General features: G+C 40.4%; 1 protein-coding gene and 1 long non-coding RNA gene across 2 annotated transcripts in view; both read right to left on the bottom strand.

The window, feature by feature from the left end:
• The window catches only part of LOC116661505, a 45,586-nt gene that overhangs the window by 23,755 nt on the left and 6,943 nt on the right, over window positions 1–14,888 (bottom strand). The window lies entirely within an intron of this gene.
• LOC102523216 (keratin, type II cytoskeletal 7-like) lies at window positions 3,835–5,359 on the bottom strand. Its single transcript, XM_032473728.1, is given in 4 exon segments — window positions 3,835–4,330; window positions 4,333–4,426; window positions 4,428–4,664; window positions 4,667–5,359. Coding segments are annotated over 4 exon segments (1,377 nt in total). The 3' UTR covers window positions 3,835–3,977.

The following is a 14,888-nucleotide window of genomic DNA, read 5'->3' on the forward strand; positions in this document are numbered from 1 at the left end:
ATCGTTTCATTGTCTGTTAAGAATACATAACTCAATAAAAAAGGTAAAAAAAAAATACATAGCACACCTGGAGAGAACCAGAGGCACGTTACCTTTGGAGACCTAAGGAAGCTTTTACATTTTCTTTCCTTTGAAAGAATATATATGTTCCTGAAGCCTGTGGGCATCTTGAGAGCTCAGGAGGAACCAGTGTGACTTAGGGAGTCAGGGGCCACCATGGGGAGTACCTGGAGGCCTTGGAGGAGGGGGGTGAGGCATAGGAGCTCTGAGCCTCTTCTCCCATCCTCCCATCTGTACATCTGTAAAGGAGAGAATTCCCAGGAGCCACTGTGAGAATCAGAGTTGGAGCTGGGCCAAATTATGTAGGTAATTCTCCGCCCTTAGGGGAAGACAAGAGGCAGCTCCACCCACCTAGCCCCTGCGCTGGCCTTCTCCTGCAGCCCCAGATCTCCTCAGCTGGCCTCCAGGCTCTGCACTGTATGCCTGATGATCAGGACCTGGACATAACTGTCCCACTTCCCTGTTCTTGGGCCACAGAGTTCTGCCCTCCACATGCAGGGGGTGGTGGGCAAGCCCCAGCCCTCTCCAGCTTTCTGCTTGGAGATCCAAGTCCCACAGACCCTCTTCTCCACCCATCCTGAGCCTTCCCATCCAGTCTGCCAGGCTTCCCAACATATCCATCAAAGACCAACAAATCACTCTGAAATAAGGCAGCCAAAAATAAATGGAACTGTGAACAAGTTCACCAGCAAATTTATAATTTATATATGCTGTTTATAAATATAATTTATAAATGCTATGAGAAGAATCTCCCCCCACATCCCCATGAAATAGACTTGCTCATGAAACAGAAGACTAATATTTCCTTAGTTCTCAATAAAAAAGGATATTTGGAATAAACACATACACACAACTGGAATAAAACTTTAACTGAAAGCAATAAAAAGTGTAGTTCTAGCTAACACTGTAGAAAATTGAACCCCGTGTAGGTGACTAGCTTAAGGATGTGAAGGAAATTTTTTTTTTTTACAGCATCACTGAGATATAATTTACACACAATAAAATTGCCTGCCCATGGTAGGCATGCAGTTTGATGGCTGTTGTAAATGGACACAGGTGTGCAATCACACTCAGGTTGTAGAACATTTTTATCACCCCAAGACCTTCTTTGTGCCCCTTTGTACTCAATCTCCGTGCCCGCCTCAGCCCCTAGTCCCAGGGAACCACAGATCAGCTTTCTGTCATCCTAGTTTTTGCCTTTCATAGAAATGTTTATGAATGGAATCTTATAGTATATACTGTTTTGTGTCTGGCTTCTTTCACTTAGCATGATGTTTTTCATTCATTCATGCTATTGTGTATTTCAATCATTCATTTCTTTGATGGCTGGATCCCTTGTATGGACATTCCACGTTGTGTTTATCCATAGATAAACATTTCTGTGGTTTCCATTTTGGGGGTTATTATGAATAATGTTACTATGAGCATTCACATAGAATTCACATAACAGTGAAACATGGACACGGGTTTTCATTTTTCTTAGGCACCTAGAAATGAAAATGTTGGTACATACATTGGTAAGTTGGTACATATATATGGTAATTGTATACCTAACTTTTAAAGAAACTGTCAAACTGTTTTCAAAAGGGCTGCACTATGTTACATCCTCACCAACAACACGAGGATTCCAGCTGGTACCACATCCTCACTGACACTTGGTATTATCAGTCATTTAAATTTTAGCCATACTAGTGGCTAGGTAGTGGCATCTCATTTTGGATTTAATTTGTATTTCCCTACTGACCAATGATGCTAAACATCTTTCCATCTGCCTGTTGCCCATTCAAGTATTCTCCTTTTGCCAATGTCTAGTCAAACTTCTGTGTCCATTTTCAGTCAGACTGTGTGTCTTCTTCTTATTGAATTTTAAGAGTTCTTTAATATTCCAGCTACAAGTCCTTTGTGGGTAAATGTTGTATCCTTTCCTTTTTTAATGTTACTTTCCAAGAAACAAACATTATTTTGATGGAGTTCAATTTATCAAATTTTTCTTTTATAGTTTGTGCTTTTTATACCTCATCTAAGAAATCTTTGCCTAACTCTAAGTCACAAAGTTAATTCTTCTATGTTTTCTTCTGAAGCAAAAAAATTTGAATAAAGAGGCAGTTATGGAGACCTGCCAATTTATAAACTATTGTTATGAAAAAAACTAAGTAGAGGAAATGGTGGGAATGCAGTTTGGTGCAGGCATTATGGAAAACAGTATGAAGCATCCTTAGAAAACTAAAAATAGAATTACCATATGAACCAGCGATCTGACTCCTGGGCATATATCTGGAGGAAACTCTAATTCAAAAAGATACACCCCAATGTTCACAGCAGCACTATATACAATAACCAAGACATGGAAGCAACCTAAATGTCCATTAATGGATAATTGGATAAAGAAACTGTGGTATATGTACACAATGGAATACTACTCAGCCATAAAAAAGAATGAAATAATGCCATTTGCAGAAACATGGATGGACCTCGAGATTGTCATACTAAGTGAAGTAAGCCAGAAGGACATGATATCACTTATATATGGAATCTAAAAAATGACACAAATGAACTTATTTACAAAACAGAAAGACTCACAGACATAGAAAACAAACTTATGGTTACCAGAGTGGGAAAGGGGGTAGGGAGGGATAAATTGGGAGTTCGGGATTTGCAAATACTAACCACCATATATATAAAATAGACAAACAACAAGGTCCTACTGTATAGGACAGGTGATCATATTCAATATCTTGTAATAGCCTATAATAAAAAAGAATATGAAAAAGAATGTATGTATATATACAATTGAATCACTTTGCCATACACCAGAAATTAACACAACATTGTAAATCGACTATCCTTCAATTAAAAAAATTAAAATAAGGGGTAACCATTGCTCTTGAGGACTCTACAGTTTACATTGCCTCAGATGAAGAGGCAGCAAAAATGTTAATTCAGATTTCAGATAATATATGGAATTGATGATTCAGGCTGAACGAAGTTGAATAAAGAACCAGAGGTGCAGGGTATTAACTAATTCTCGTAAAAAAAAGTTGCTAAGGACTTTTAGAACAACCTTGGTCGCTAAATATGCAGAGACAACATCAGGAAATAATAGTAAAGGTCATGAAATGAGAGAGTAGGGACGATTTGTTGCTATTTTTACCTACTTTGGCCTTTTATTCTAACTTTGGAGAGATGACTCTTCAAAGAAAAATGTGGGGAATGAGCAGAAAGAAATCACAAGAACTGTACATTAATAGCTGCTTTGATTGATTTATTTAGGTTTCATTTATGAGGATGAGTGAGAAAAATTAATCTCCTTGAATTATAATATATCAGAGAATTCCATGGAGGCCAGGCTGTAATATGCAGGTAAGACCTGTATCTATAAACTTGGCCTCACTTTTTAGTCAGGTTACAGTGTTGTGTTCATTTCCGTGTGCAGCACAGTGATTCAGTTATACATACATGTATATATATTGTTTTCCATATTCTTTTTTACTATAGGCTATTACAAGGTATTTAATGTAATTCCCTGTGCTATACAGTAGGACCTTGTTGTTTATCTATTTTATATTTAGTGGTTAGTATCTGCAAATCCCAAACTCCCAATTTATCCCTCCATTCCCCTCTTCCCCCCCCAGTAACCGTAAGTTTGTTTTCTATGTCTGTGAGTCTGTTTCTGTTTTGTAAATAAGTTCATTTGTGTCTTTTTCTTTTTTTTTTTAGATTCCACATATAAGTGATACCGTAAGTTTTTTTTGTTTGTTTGTTTGTTTTTTTTTTGGCTGGCCCAGGCCTCAGAAAGAGGCTGCTTTATTGGAAGCTATTCCGACATCATTTTTCAGACTGCCTTGCAGTTTTGGGACCAGGGATGTGAGTTGTCTTGTAACTATGGGGTCGGGGTAACGGTCTCCCATACCCTGGGCTCAGTTGAGGGTGCTCCTGCCAGTGGCAGATGTGGTCCTAATGGAGTAGGCCTTGGGGGCCCCGGGCCCTCCAGCACTGGAGAATCTCAGGGCATTGCTGCCCATGGTTCCCCGAAAGGTCAGCCGACCGCCAGCACCGGCGGTGAAATTCACCACAGGGATGTTCACGGCTTTCACTCCATCTCCGGTCAACCTGCTCTCCTCGCCCTCCAGCAGCTTGCGGTAGGTGGCGATCTCGATGTCCAGGGCCAGCTTGATATTCTTCAGCTCCTGGTACTCCCGGAGCTGCAGGGCCATGTCCTGCTTGGCTTGTTGCAGGGGAGCCTCCAGCTCTTCCTGCTTGGCGCGTGCCTCTTGAGTGCCAGCTCCCCACGCTCCTCAGCCTCAGCGATGGCAGCCTCCAACTTGGCACGCTGGTTCTCGATGCTGTCGATCTCCGCTTGCAGCCCCCTGGACGGCCTGGTTCATCTCCGCAATCTCATTTCCGGTATTCCGGAGTTCATCCCCGTGCTTCCCAGCCTGGGCCTGGAGGGTCTCAAATTTGGTCTTGTACATGGTCTCGGCCTCGGCGCGGCTGCGGTTGGCGATCTCCTCGTACTGGGCCTTGACCTCAGTGATGACGCCGTCCAGGTCCAGGGAGCGGCTGCTGTCCATGGAGGTGTCTGAGACCTCGGACTGCAGCTCTTTCACAACTCCTCCTGGTAGAGAGTCCTGAGGAAGTTGATCTCGTCATTCAAGGCGTCCACCCTGGCCTCCAATTCCACCTTGTTCATGTAGGCAACATCTGCATCCTTCTTCAACACCACGATCTCATTCTCGGCAGCCGTGCGACGGTTACTTTCATCTTCGTACTTATTCTTGAAGTCTTCCACGATGTCCTGCATGTTCCGAAGCTCCACCTCCAGGCGGTCCCGATCCAGCTGTATTGTCTCAAGCCGCTTCCGCAGGCCGGCAATGCAGGCCTCAAAGATGCCTGGGAGGCGGCTGCTCTTGGTCGACTTCTGTTCCTGCAGCAGCGCCCACGTGGTCTCCAGCAGCTTGTTCCGCTGCTCCAGGAACCGTACCTTGTTGATGAAGGAGGCGAGTTTGTTGTTGAGAGTCTTGATCTGCTCGCGCTCCTCCTGGCGCACCTGCTGGATGGAGGCGTCGATGTCCACCTGCAGCGGAGTCAGCAGGCTCTGATTGATGGTGACCTCGCGGATGCCAGCGCCCACGGGGCCCCGGTAGGATGAGCACATGGCCACGCGTGGCTGCGAGGTGCCCAGGCCGTAGAGGTGGCTGCTGCTGCTGCTACCGAAGCCGCAGGGGCTCATGGAGCTCAGGGGCACCTGGGTGCCATGCCCTGGCAAGGCGGTGGAGCAGGAGCTGAAGTGGAAGGACATGCTGGCTGGGCTGGGCTGGGCTGGGCTGAACGGCGGGCGACAGTGGGCCAAACTCTATATGGTATTTATCTTTATCTTTCTGGCTTACTTCGCTTACTGTGACAATTTCCAGGTCCATCCATGGTGCTGCAAATGGCATTATGGACTCTGCCTGGATCTCATACTGAGATTCTGATTTAACTGGTCAGGGGTGCTGCCTGGAAACTTGGATTTTTAAAAGTTTCCCAGGTGACTCTAAAGTGAAAGTTTGAGAACCACTGAGCTTGAGTCAGATCTCCAATACGAAGCACTGCCATTCAGAGGGAAAGCCAGCCACATGGGGAGTCTTTCTGGGAAGCCAAATGTGGCCTTTTCTGGGAGAAGTAACACAATCTTAAAGGACTGAATTAAAATCTAAATTGCAACAGGCATCCATTAACTGGTCCTCCCTCACCAAATGCTTCATGAGGAAGTGAGCTACTGATCCTGCCAGAAATCTCTTCCTTTTTGTCCAATGAAGCTCTGAATCCCAGACCCTGACACTAGGTGGGGTTCCCTAGAGTTCCCATTAGCATGAGTCATTTAGCTTTAGTGCATCAATTTCACTTTTAAAACGATGAATTAAAACCATAAAATGTTTGATGTTCATGAGATGGAAAGTGATATATTTATAAGGGTCAGAACAAGTATTTCAAAGCATACACGAATGTCTCTAACTGAAAAGGTCATAATTTTTGTTTTAAACATGATAGGGACCATACTGTAGCAATGTATAGACACTTAATAGTATTTTAATCAATAGATCAAAATGAGGAATATCTTGGAGCCTCTTGGCTTCATTTAATTCTAATAATTGTTTATAATAAAACATCTCACGTTTTACCCCCGAGAGTTAAATCTCATTAGGTTTGAGGACAAATAGATCCTGTCATTGAATTTTATGTTTAGAGAGGTTACTGTTTGATACATCTTTTTAAGCTGAATGATGAATTTTTTATTTTACTTTATTTATTTGTTTTTTTACCATAGGGAGCCTAACCACCCTCTAGTTTAGAAGATAATTTCAGTCTAACACTTGAAAAGAAAGATTGAAATTCCCAGCTGATGTGGAGAAACAGAAAATACTTAGATAAACTTGGGGGCAGAAGAGGAATTTGTTAGTTGTTTGCCACAAAGTATAAGATGTTTAAACAGATGGTGATGTAGAGGAGCAAAATTTGCCACCCCAGAATGTCTCTTTGGCATGCAGCTTATTTTGAGCTGAAAACAATAAAGGCCTAAAAGATTCAAGAATAAATTTGGATGTTCCTACTAAATTGCTAAAAGGATGTAGACAAAGCACCTGTTCCAGGAAGGGACCTACCACCACAGATAACTATAGTATGAACTAGGTGTGCAGATGGGGAGGAACCAGCCAAGTCTGTTTGTTAAAATTCCTCTCTGTGTCCCATTGTCTTTACACACCCAGCAAACATTTGTGTACCAAACACCTGCTTTTCTATCCTCACGTGAATTGCCCTCCTCCACTTTGAGGTCCCAGACTACCACCCCAGTATCATCTTTTGTCTTTAGCTGAAGAAGATACTTACAAGTGAGGGTTTCAATCATTTTGGTTGAGTTAGTCAGTTTTTTTTTACAGGCTAAACATTATTTTTTCTACTTTTTAAAACTGAAGTATAGTCAGTTCACAATATTGTGTCAATTTTGGAATAAATTGGAAGTTCAAGACTTGCAGATACTAACTACCATATATAAAGTAAACAACTTTCTACTGTATAGCATAGGGAACTATATTCAATACTTATACTAACCTATAATGAAGAAGAATATGAAAACAAATCTATGTATGTATATGTATGACTGCAACATTAAGCTGTACACCAGAGATTGACACAACTTTGTAAACTGATTATACTTCAGTTAAAAGAAAAAAAGTAGCCCAACTTGTCAGGAGAAAACTGGTCATGGAGTTGATCGATGTTGCTAACTTCTAATCTGAAATGGGATTCATGGGTCCTGCCATTCTCTTGGAGGCAGAGTTTCTGTTAGATATGAGATGTTTTTGCTACACAATTTGCTAACTTGAAGTCTTTGGACATCTAAGAGCTTTTACATATTTTACATATTATTTAAAAATGGTCCTTTAAGGTGTTTCCACTGCTGATGTTTTTTTGTTAGAAGGCAGAAACACAAAGTGAGGGATGGCAGCTAAGAGGAACTAAGTGAAACTGAACAATGAGCGATGTTTGATTTCCTTACCAAGTAAAGGAGAAAGGTGACCTCAGTTACAGTGTTCACAAGTCCACCCCAGGCCACCTCTGTGCCACTGGCCTTTTCTCTCCCCATATCCCCGCTTCACCTCCTTCATAAGGCCCAGTCTCTCTGGCCACAGATGTGGGCAAGAGACCACAGGTGGACAAGAGACCACAGGTGGTCAATTCAAAGCACCTTACCCTACCTGGGGCTCAGGCAGGTTAAGACTGTGTCTACTTAAGGACCATGGCGATCAGCCTGTATTGTTTGGATCACTTTTAAAGCCTTTATTTTAATTAAACAACATTTTTTTTTAAGGTCAAAGAATCTGCCCAGTAAGGTGAACATTTCTGTTAAATGGTCTGACCAATCCAGGCACTAAAATCCTGACTGAAACATTCAGTCGTGGTACCCAGGCCAGACTGTTATCGATGACAATGCCTAGAAGGATTTCATTTTACCTGAGACATTGAAAGGCAACAAAAGAGTTAAATGAAATGGACAGAACACACTCAGTGCCACTGAACGTTGGAACTATAAAACTAATTTCTCTTGTTTTGACTCAAGGCTTACAAAACCAAGTTCTCACAAACTGGTGTTGCACAGAGCTTACCGATGGCAGGTGGAGGGTGGACTGGGGAGGGGGTGAGGGTGGAAAGCCCCTGTCTGCTTTACCCAAACACTGTATCTGTCATTATAAATGAACCCACAGGCCTGCTGGTTTACTGACTTCGCCTCTTATGATGTTGGCAGACTTAGTCAGTCCCCTGAGTCCAGCCAACCCCACACAGGGACAGGAATGAGAAAGCTGGTGGGCTGTGTCCTGGACAATGGGGAATTGGAGCCGATGGCACTTGGGTGGTCAATCTGCTGTCCTTTCCCCAGGAGACACCAGATGCAACAGCTCACCTCTGCTTAGAATTTTTACACCAATGTCTTAAATCTCAAGATGAGAATTGTGTGTCTTCACCGCTTCACTGCAGCAAGAGTGTGTGACTTAATCAGCTATTTGGATAAAAAGCTAATCTCTTGTCTCTCGTGCAAATTCTGTGTAAAATTCTATATTAAAAGGAAAAGGGGAAAAATGTTTTGACCCAGAGTATACTGCATGCTAGACATGGTTGTCTCATGTAGATATAGCTCTAATGACAGAGTCTGAATGTTGTCCCTCTTCTCAAATGAGGAGGATAATAATTACCTAATATCCTCATTATATCTAATAATCTACCTCAACACATTTAAGAGGATAGAAATTATTTCAAGCATCTTTTCTGACCACAATGGCATGAAACTAGAAATCAACCACAGAAAAAGAAGTGAGAAAAAAACAATTGTGATGGAGACTAGATATCATGTTACTAAAAAGCCAATGGGTCAATCAATGATGAAATTAAAGAGGAAATTAAAAAAATACTTTGAGAAAAATGACAGTGAAAACACAACCACACAAAATCTATGGGATGCAGCAAAAGCAGTCCTAAGAGGGAAGTTCATAGTGATACAGTCCTTCCTCAAAAAAACAAGAACAATCTCAAACAAACAACCTAACCTACCCCCTCAAAGAATTAGAAAAAGAAGAACAAAACGTAAAGTCAGCAGAAGGAAAGAAATAATAAACAACAGAGAGGAAATAAATAAAATAGAGATTAAAAAATAGAAAAATTTAATGAAACCAAGAGCTGGTTTTTCAGAAGAGTGATCAAAATTGACAAACCTCTGGCCAGGCTCACCAAAAAGAAAAAAGAGAGGACACAGATAAACAAAATAAGCACGGAAAGAGGAGAAATTACAACTAATACCACAGAAATACAAAAAACCGTAAGAGAATACTATGAACAATTATATGCCAACAAATCAGACAACCTTGAAAAAAATGGGCAATTTCCAGAAACATATAGTCCACCAAAACTGAATCAAGAAGAAATAGATAATTTGAATGGACTAATTATTAGAAGTAAAATGGAATCTATAATAATAATAATAAAAAACTCCCTACAAACAAAAGGCCAGGACGAGATGGCTTCACTGGGGAATTCTACCAAACATTAAAGAAAAACTTACACCTAACCTTCTCAAACTGTTCCAAGAGACTGAAGAGGAGGGAACACTCCCAAACTCATTCTATGAAGCCACCATCACCCTGATACCAAAACCAGACAATGGCACTTCCAGAAAAGAAAATTCAAAATGTAAAATCATTTTTCCTCACACAGAGTACCAATAAATAAGTAAGTAAATAAATAAAATGATTATTTGGTGGAAGAAAAGCACCACCTAAAAGTAAGATAAGAAGCTTAAACAAAATGCCTTATTCCTTGTGTAAGGAATAAATAAACACTGGGTTTACTCTGTTAATATTTTATCTATATTTACCTCTTTGTGCATGAGGGAAATTTTATTTAATGCCATTTTCAGATTTGGGTTAGGCTCATGCAGTTGTCATAAAATAAGTGCGAAAGTTTTTTTCTGTCTTTGTGCTCCCTGCAAATGCATGTTAACTTTATTGTTTCTTCATAAAATACGTGGACGAATTCACCATTGTATCTATTGTGTTTGGAATTTCTTTTGTGGAAGTTTTAAAAACAGTGAATACTTTGAAATTCTGTAGGGGTCATTGAGATTCTATTCGTCAGTTGTTAATTTTTGCAATTTGTAAAATGAATTTGTCTGTGATGTCTAAATTTTTAATGAAATTAGCATAAACTTGAAAGGAAAATAAGGTGAGAGAGCGTATTCCTTCGGATTCAACCAACAGTTTTTGACCACCTACCGCATAATCAGGTTTTCTGCCAGGTGCTTTTGCCTTTTACCTCATTTAATCCTAAAAACAACTCAGTGAAGAGGTCATTATCTGCACTTCACCAGGTGAAGAAACTGAAAGTGTTTTCTTAATTTTGGATGGTTTAGTAACCTGATTAACTTTGGGGTAAGAAAATGTCAAAACCAAATTTTAAATCCATATCCTCCACCTTCAGAGCTGGATTTCTCCATCATATACCTTGTTGCCTTTTGATTTTTTTTCCCCAGAGTTATGAACAAGGTTTAAAAATAAGATATTTGTATTAACAGTGGGAAATGCTCTAACTAGAAACTGTTAAATACTGATTATTTTGTGCCTTCTTATTTTCTGTTTCTTTTTCTGGACATTTATGAAATGTCAGAATCATCAGAGACAGGGAATTCCATCCAGATTATTAAAGTAAGACAGTAGACATTTTATACTGAAAGAAAAATATATGCATTCCTCGGCAGATAAAACTTGACTTGCTTTTGGCTACAACTGTGAACCCAAACTAAACTTTTGATTCTGGGCCAGAAATTCACTGCTGGATAATTGCATTGATTTGTTTTACTTCAGTGAAGAAATGTTTATTGTCCTACATATATATGGACAATTAATTTATGACAAAGGAGAAAAGAACATACAATGGAGAAAGGATAGTTTCTTCAATAAATAGTGTTGAGAAAACTGGACAGCCACGCACACAAAAATGAAACTAGAGCACTATTTCACACCACACACGAAAACCAACTCAAAATGGACTAAAGACTTGAATGTAAGACCTGAAACCATAAAACTCCTAGAAGATAGTGCAGGCAGTACATTTTTTGACACAGGTCTTAGCAATATCTTTTTGGATAAGTTTCCTCAGGCAAGGGAAACAAAAGTGAAAATAAACAAGTGGACTATATCAAACTAAAAACTTCTGCACAGCAAAGAAAACCATCAACATAATGCAAAGATAACCTACAAAATGGGAGAAGATATTTGCAAATCATCTATCTGATAAGGGGTTAATATCCAAAATATATAAAGAACTCCTACAACTCAACAACAAAAAATAAACAACCCCATTTAAACATGTGCAGAATTGCTGAAATGGACATTTTTCCCAAAGAAGACATACAGATGGCCAATGGACATATGAAAAGATGTTCAGCACCACTAATCATTAGGGAAATGCACAGGAAAACCACAGTGAGGTATCACCTCACACCTGTTAGGATGGCTATTATCAAACAGGCAAGAAATGGCAAGCACTGGCAAGAATGTAGAGAAAGGGGAACCCTTGTGTACTGTTGGTGGGAATGTAAATTTGTGCAGCCACTATGGAAAAGAATACAGAGATTTCTCCAAAAAATTAAGAATAGAATTATCATATGATCTGGCAATTCCATTTCTGTATAGTATTTATCCAAAAAATATGAAAACACTGATTTGAAAAGATATATGCACCCCTATGTTCATCACAGCATTGTTTACAATTGCCAAGATATGGAAACAACCTGCCCATCGATAGATGAAAGGATAAAGAAGATGTGTGTACACACACAATGGAATACTACTCAGTCATAAAAAAGATGAACTCTTGCCATCTGCAACAACATGGATGGACCTTGAAAGTATTATGCTAAGTAAAATGTCACAAATACCGGGTGATTTCACTCATATGTGGAATATAAAAAGCAAGCAAACAACAAATGGACGATCCAAACCAAATGAAAACCAACATGTATATACAGAGAACAGAGTAGTGGTTACCAGAGGGGAACGTGTGGGGATGTAGGGGGAAGGGTGAAATGGGTAAAGGGCATCAACTGGTGATGGATGGAAACTCAGCTTTGGGAGGTGAGCACGCTGTGGTGTACACAGAAGCAGAAATATAATATTGTGCACATGAAACTTACATAACGTTATGAACCAAAATTACCCCAATTTTTTAAAAAATGTTTATTGACCAACTACAATGTGATAGACACTCCCTTAAGGATGGGCATGAACAAACAAATAGGCAGCTACAATGAAGTGTGAGAAACATCACTACATTCCAGAGTTGTTGAGGAGGAAGCCGAGAATCAATAGCAAGGCTTTGGCGAGGCTTACTGGCCAGTCCCATTGTTGATAAACTCTTGAACCAGGAAAAACCATTCGAGTAGGTAAATCTGTTAATAGGTTTATCTCCAGGTGGCAGCCCTATTTTGTTCCTTTATAACTGTCTATACTTTTTGGATTTTCTAAGGTGAGCACATATTGCTCTGACAGTCTGAAAAGATGATGAAGGAATTGGAAAACAAAACAAAACAAAACAAAAGTTCCTGCCTTTGCCACAGAATCATTATTGAAATCAGCCAGCCAAGATCTGTGGGTGTATGGGAGCCGGGCAGCTGTAACCACAGGTTAGGACCCTGCAGGTAAAGAATGAGGTGCCCAAACTCAACCTGTGATTCTTGTTTTTTCTTTTTTTTTTTTTTTTTTTTTGGAGGGGGGAAGATGGGTACAAAGGACTGAAGCCTGAATGTGATTGCACCTACAGAAAGGTAGCAACCTTAGCAACTGAATTACATGGATTCTGTGCTCTAATGAAGACCTGGGAAGTAATCTCCTCTCAGCAGGCCAGGTCAGACTGGGTTGATTCTGTGGCTATGACTGTAAATGGATGCAAGTCTGCGTATGATCTTTTTTTTTTTTTTTCCCCTCAGAGCATCTCTTCTTCCCACATTGGTCCAATCAGGTGCATCACTGAAGGAGAAAAGAGGTCAAACCTCACTTCCATCATCTTGATGAAGGGGTAGGAGACAGGACGAGGAGAATTAGAAAGCAGTGTGAAGCAAAGTGCTGTCTGAACCGCTATCAAGCCACAGAGGGTTTCAGAACAGGCCACTTTGTCTCTCCTCGGGGACTGAGGACTCTTGGCGTTCCTGGATGTGACCAAAGGCGAACTACACACGGGCAGTTTAGAGCGAGACTAAATAAATACAGGGTTTGGCGGCATAGATGTTAGGCTCTTGAGCAAAAGGATCTATTTTATTTGATTCTAATTTTCTGGAAAGTGCCACCTGCCTCTCAAGCATGGCCAGAATAGCTTGGAATAATGGGTCACATCGTGCCTCTGTTACCCAGTTCTGCATTTCCCCACCAGAAGCTATAAAGGATGTGTTCACACTGGTGTAGCTGCTGCTCTGCCCACGGCTATTACTGTTGGATGAATCCCCTTGACTCTGTGGAAACAATCGAAAAGTGCTATAGTGTATTATTGCTGAAAGGACAATGTGATGATTGTTCCGAAAAGGCTCTGTGCCTTTAGGATGCAGATGAATTGTGATAGTCTTGGCTGAAAGAACCCTTATTTCTGTGTTCGCTGCCTGGAAAAATGACACGCTAAGAAACAGAATAAATACATTCTGATAGTTCTCGTGTCTTCTGTGCTTTGTTGATTCTTTAAATGAAAAACTAAAATGCATTGCACAGTATATTTGGTGGCATTCTATTAATATTTTCTGCTTATTACTTTTTTATATACACACATGCCACTTAGTCTATACCCAAAGTAAATAAGATAGTTCAGGCCATGAAATAAAGTATTTTTTAAAGGAAGTTGAGCCAACGTTTGTGTGTGTGCCACAAACTTATCTCGATCTTGTTCTTAATTTGTCCTGAACTTTGGTTCAAATGATGTATTGAAAAGGTCATAGTTTTTTGTTTTTTGTTTTTTATTCTTTTTAGCTCTGCTGGAAGAACTTATTAGAAAAAGACAAAAGGGACAACATGGACAGTCTATCGACTGCCCTTGTGAAGCAGAATGCAAGTTTCCGGACAGTGGGGTTGACACATCATTAAACACGTGGATGAAAAGAAAGGCTTGAGCATGTGCTCTGGCAGGAAGGAAAGATAACACACTCATCTGCCTGATGAATTCGCTAAGACTGGATATTTAATAAAGATAGATTTATTACAATACAAGTCTGGTTTCCTGTCTGTAAAAATGTATGAATTTCCTAAGAGGTGTGAGACAAAGAGACTCTGAAAGCTGTGTTGGGGACAGATCCTAGCCACTCGGCCAGTAGAAAAAAGGCACAGATGTGGAAGGCCGGGATGACAGCAGGGGACTGAATACTCTGGTGTCTATTAGACAGCAGGCTGGATCTGCTGTCACAAAGTGGTGCATATTCTGGGATGAAAATAATACTTGTGTGCTGATATGATGGTTTCTTCATATGAATGCCTGGCAGGGGCTATGTCTACAGACCTGTGGTTCCTTAAGCCTAGAATAATAGAGAATAACAGAGGGTTCAATCCCCTTGACACAGAGTCACAAACCTTCCACACCTGCATTCAGAACCAGGATACGGCATTGTCCAAGTGAGACCACTTGGAAGCGCTCTGAAAAAAGCATCGAGGACCCAGGGTCTCATGTGATTTGCCTTGAATTGTCTGTGATTCCAGCTTAATGGAATGAAGGAAAAGAAGAAACCAGAGCATGCCTGCTTTCAGATACAAATCAAGACTTTTTATGCT

The sequence above is a fragment of the Camelus ferus genome, chromosome 35 (assembly GCF_009834535.1).
Source record: "Camelus ferus isolate YT-003-E chromosome 35, BCGSAC_Cfer_1.0, whole genome shotgun sequence".
Lineage (NCBI taxonomy): Eukaryota > Metazoa > Chordata > Mammalia > Artiodactyla > Camelidae > Camelus > Camelus ferus.